The sequence below is a fragment of the Eumetopias jubatus genome, unplaced genomic scaffold, assembly GCF_037043125.1.
Source record: "Eumetopias jubatus isolate StellerSeaLion01/CBP00866 unplaced genomic scaffold, mEumJub1_p1.0 scaffold_3, whole genome shotgun sequence".
Lineage (NCBI taxonomy): Eukaryota > Metazoa > Chordata > Mammalia > Carnivora > Otariidae > Eumetopias > Eumetopias jubatus.
In genome coordinates this window covers 172,916,766-172,921,385 of record NW_028274809.1, presented here as the reverse complement: position 1 = coordinate 172,921,385, position 4,620 = coordinate 172,916,766, and the positions used below count along the sequence as shown (strand labels likewise).

General features: G+C 51.6%; 1 protein-coding gene across 1 annotated transcript; it reads right to left on the bottom strand.

The window, feature by feature from the left end:
* Positions 1–238: 238 nt before the first annotated feature.
* Positions 239–3,115, bottom strand: SLITRK5 (SLIT and NTRK like family member 5). The gene has a single exon (XM_028106060.2). It carries the CDS (start codon positions 3,113–3,115, stop codon positions 239–241), a length of 2,877 nt encoding a protein of 958 aa, XP_027961861.1.
* Between the last annotated feature and the right edge of the window lie 1,505 nt (positions 3,116–4,620).

The window sequence follows — 4,620 nt, the reverse complement described above, 5'->3', positions numbered from 1 at the left end:
CTCCCCCACACGCAAGAAGAGAAAGTGATGTGCCCAGTTTACACAAATGTTTTCCCCACGTGTAAAAATTAAAAGGAAATTGCACACCCTTTCAGTATCTTCCGCCGAAACTGAGAATTCGTGCCAAGGCACTTCACCCTAAACGTTGAAACAGCACAATTAATCAAATGTGTTCACCGTGTGTGTCTGCTTGCTTGTTTGTTTTAAACGCAAAAGCTCCAAGGGAGTTTCTCTGCTTTTAGAACTGGCTAAATGTGGTCTGTTTTTCCAGCACTTCGAGGTAGTCCGGCTCAACGTTTAGTTTTGCTTTTAACTCCAGATATTCGTTCCGGTTGGGTTCTACAAAGACAGCACTGGGGGGGCTGTAGAGCACCGGTTCCCGCAGCCTGCTGTCCCCTGCCCCCGGGTGCAAATACTGATGGGGGCGTCTCAGGTCATAGTTGGGGGAGAAAGTGTAAGCAGCTGGGCTGCACGGGAATTTGGGATATTCCGGGAGGCTATTGCCGGCGGGGGTGGTGGAGCAGTGTTTGTCTGGTTCTAAAATGCCCCTGTAAAAGCGGTCGGCGTCCTGCACCGGCGACAGTAGGTCCTCCCGGGGCTCGATGGTGCTGACGCTATAGGCGGGACTCCGCATGTGGTGGCTTTCCCGCCTCTCCTCCTCCCCAGGCTGCAGCTGCAACTGCGGCGGGGGCTGCTGCTGAGGCGGCTGCGGCGGCGGCGGCGGCGGCGGCTGCTGCTGCAGGTGGTGGTTGCTGCTGTAGGTGACCTTGAGCTCCTGCAGGTCTTTGTAATCCTCCACGGAGTTGCCCTCTCGGGAGCGGTAGATGGGGTTTTTGCACATGTGGCCCAGTGGATGGGGGATGTACTCGTACACGTGGCCCGCGGGCGTCTTCACCTTGGGCAGCGCCGGTCCTCGGTGGTGCACGTGCGCGTGCGGGTGGCCTCCCGCGCCGCCGCCGCCTCCGTACACGCTGTACTGCATGTTGAAGGAGCTCACGTCGGAATTGTTGGTGCTGGTGTGGTCGCTCTGGTTCTTCTTCCTGCGCTTCATAACCAGCACGAAGAGCCCGGCGGCCACGAAGACGGACATGATAAAAACCAGCAGCAGGCTGAGAATCAACACAGACAAGGGCACGGAAGACGCCCCTCCGCCCGCGCCCAAGCCCGCGGGGGCCCCGGTGCTGTTCAACCGGACCGCGGGGGTCACCGCGCTGGTCCTAGCCAGGACCTGGATGGAGGAGGGCGTGGGCGTGGAAACCACCACGTCAGAGTAGTCCGGGCACAGCAGCTCCGACTTAATGGAGCGCATATCCGTCTCTGCAAACTTCTTGGGCGCCTTGCAGATGACCTCGTCCACCAAGACACCCACTTTGAGCTGCTCGACCCACAGCTTCATGCCCACAACGTCGCAGGTACAATCCCAAGGGTTGTCATGCAGGTCGATTTGGATGAGCGACTTCAGCTGGTCCAGAACTCCACTCACCGGCAAGGAGGTGAAATGGTTACTCCTTAGGTTCAGCCTGAGAAGGGTCAGGCCTGAGAAGACGCCTGAGGGCATGGTCTGCAGGAGGTTGTTATTCAGGAATAGCAGCTGGAGGTTTGGGACCGGATCAAAAGTCCCAGACTGAATCTCACGTATGAGATTGTACTGGAGGAAGAGATACTGCAGGCTTTGCAGGCCATAGAACAACTCCGGGCTCAGCCTCTCAATCCTGTTGCCATTTAGGTAGAGGCGCCTCAGGTTGGCGAGGTCCCCAAAGGCGCGGTCCTGGATCACTGAGATGCGGTTGTTGCCCAGGTGTAGGAGGTCTAGCCCCGTGGCCTCCAGGAAGTCGCTCCTGCGCACAACCGCAATGTAATTCTCCGTCAGATACATTTTCTTGGGGTTGTAGGGCTTGGGCTGCAGCTCTGCGATGCTCTCGATTTTGCGCTCCTGGCAGTTGACGTTGAGGCCCAGATCGGAGATTTGTAGGTTGCAAGTGCACGCGGTGGGACACTCCAAAGGCACCGGAGATTTGGTCTGGTAGGCGATGCTGGGGCCATAGTTGCTGTAGCCCAAGTCCTTGGAGGGCTGCCGAGAGGTGGGGCGCACTCTGGGCTTGTTGGGTTGGCGGGTCCCCTTAGGGGGCTTTAAGGGGGGTTTGTAAACAGCAGAGGAAGAAGTGGCCACGGAATTCACCGAGGCTGGGGTAGTGTGTAAATACCCCGTGGTGCTCAAAGGCGTCTGTGGCCTCATCTCATAATCTGAAATAAGTTTCCTTGGGCAAAGTTCCTGCTTGGACACCTCGTCCAGATCTCGGCCGTGTAAGCGGAAGGGGGTCTCACAAACCACATCCCCCACCAGGGCCGAGTAGGAGATGCTGTCCAACCAATCCTTGAGAGAGATCAGCTCACAGGAGCAATTCCAGGGGTTCTCTTCCAGCTGTAACTCCACAACTTTATCCATGTGCTGCAGCAGCCCCACATAGGGCAGAAGTTTCAGCCGGTTCCCCCGCAGGTCCAAGTGCGTTAAGGGCACAAAACGGAAAAGGTTGTTGGGTAAACTGGACAAGAGATTGTCATTGAGGATAAGCACCTGCAATAAATGCAGTTTCCCAAAAGCATTGGGTTCAATGACACTGATGTAATTGTAATCGACCTGTAGGTACTCCAGGCTCTCCAGGCCAAGGAAGGTATCATCTCGCAGAATTTCCAGTTTATTATTGTTCAGATGCAATCTCCTTAAACCCCTCAGCCCGTGGAAAGCCCCAGTCTCAATGTCCTGGATCACATTGCTACCCAGATGCAAAATTGAAGCCCCAGTGTAATTGACAAACTCATTGGGATAAAGACGGTTCAAAAGGTTTCCAGACAACAAGAGGTGGTAGATTGGGAAACGGGGAGGGCTAATTTCAGAGAGGCTGATGATCCCCCGGTTTTCACAGCTCACAGTTAAAATGCCGTCCTTTTCCTCACAAGGACATGCATTGTCACAGATTTCCCCATAATAATCGATGGTTTCTGCACACGAAAGGACGAGAGATGTTAGAGCAAACGCTAGAGTCTGCAGCATCCAGCTATGCATTTTTCTGTGAAGGTCCTGTTCCAAAGTTACTGGGGGGCAGCAAGTGTGCATTTTACCTCCTGCAAGGGAGAAAGGAAAAAAGGAAACGACAGAATATGACAAAAATTTAAGGGATCAGTAAGAAAGTCTCTCTCATCCCTAATACTATTTCTCTGAAATCCAGAAGGAGAGGATATGAATGACATCCCCCCCCTCAGTGGAACACTGACATTCTTCAGACTTTATTAATATCTGATATTCATTTTGATTTAAAGGTTGATTTCATTTCCTAATGAGTACAACAGGAACATGCTGCCCTCTACAAGATAAGGGCAGGTTAAAGTCCCATTTTAGTGTTTTTCCTTGCTCCCCCCCTTTTCAAAATCAATCCATAAATATACATAAAATGGCTGTCAGTTCAGTTTCATGGTTCTAATTTAAGAGAAAAGAAGCACCATTTTACAAGGTTCCCCACCTCACCTATACCAAACCCGTCTGCCTTTCTTTCAGAACCTACTCAGTTAACAGTTGAGGGTGAAGGTCTCCCATTTTCACTAAAAAGCAAGGAGTCACAATACTTGGGGTATTTTAAACCATCACTGGAAATGCCAGGGTGGGAACCTAAAGAATACTTTTCAGAGGCAAAAAAGATGTAAGATAATGCATCAACAGGACCCAGAAGAAGCTCTTAAATCACCAATTGTCTTCAGGAGCTTTGAGTATGGAGAAAAGAAGAGTGCGTTTGCTTTGATGGTGGACTTCACTACCACGCTTTTAAGCATATCAGCGTCCTAATTGCATGCACGGTGCCACTTAGCAGCGCTTCTCTGAGTGCGCCCTGCGTCCACTTCTCCTCATTGATCATGTCAGCGACGCTACCAAACCGCATCTTTAAGCCACAGAAATAGTTCTGCAGGATGGATTACAAAGAACTCAGCGAAGGCATCCGCAATCCCGGAACACCTCTGGATACCTGGAGTTTAAAGAGGACGTTCCTACCGCTTACCGGGAATCAGCTAAAAGTAAACCAAGGACCAGCGCTAAAGCTTCCCTTACCTCCCGCTCAGCGTCTGTCGCCACGGTATGCAAAACTAACCCCACTGAATTAGCAAGATTTGGACTGAACTACCACCTCACCAGCATCCCCATCATCTTTGGAGTTGTTTATTGCATTTAATTGCCAATGTTTTACTCCCCCTCCCCCTCTTCTCCCCTCTTAAGTGAAAGGGAACCCGGGCTGATTAACAGGCAAAATAGAAAGGATGAAGCGAGGAAGAACAGCAAGTGACACAGGTCTGTGCTTTAATATCCGATTTTCATCTCCTCAAGGAATCAATTGGACCCCCTCTTCCTTTTCTTTCTCAATTTCTTTTTTGTCCTCTTAAAGGCTTCCTTCGACTTCCTACTTCGGGTCGACAGCGGTATTCAAAAAGGAAAGGACATAAATGGAAGAGAGTGTGTGAGTGCCTGTTGTGTTGGTTGCGGCGGGGTGGGGGGGTGGACCACGGGAATTTGATAGAGATGCTGGGCTCTGAGAACCCATGCCTTTTCTCCAGTCAACCTTGCCTTTGCCTCAC

Excerpts from the sequence above, each read along its gene's own strand:
- SLITRK5 (XM_028106060.2), bottom strand. The coding sequence starts at position 3,115 with ATGCACACTTGCTGCCCCCCAGTAACTTTGGAACAGGACCTTCACAGA.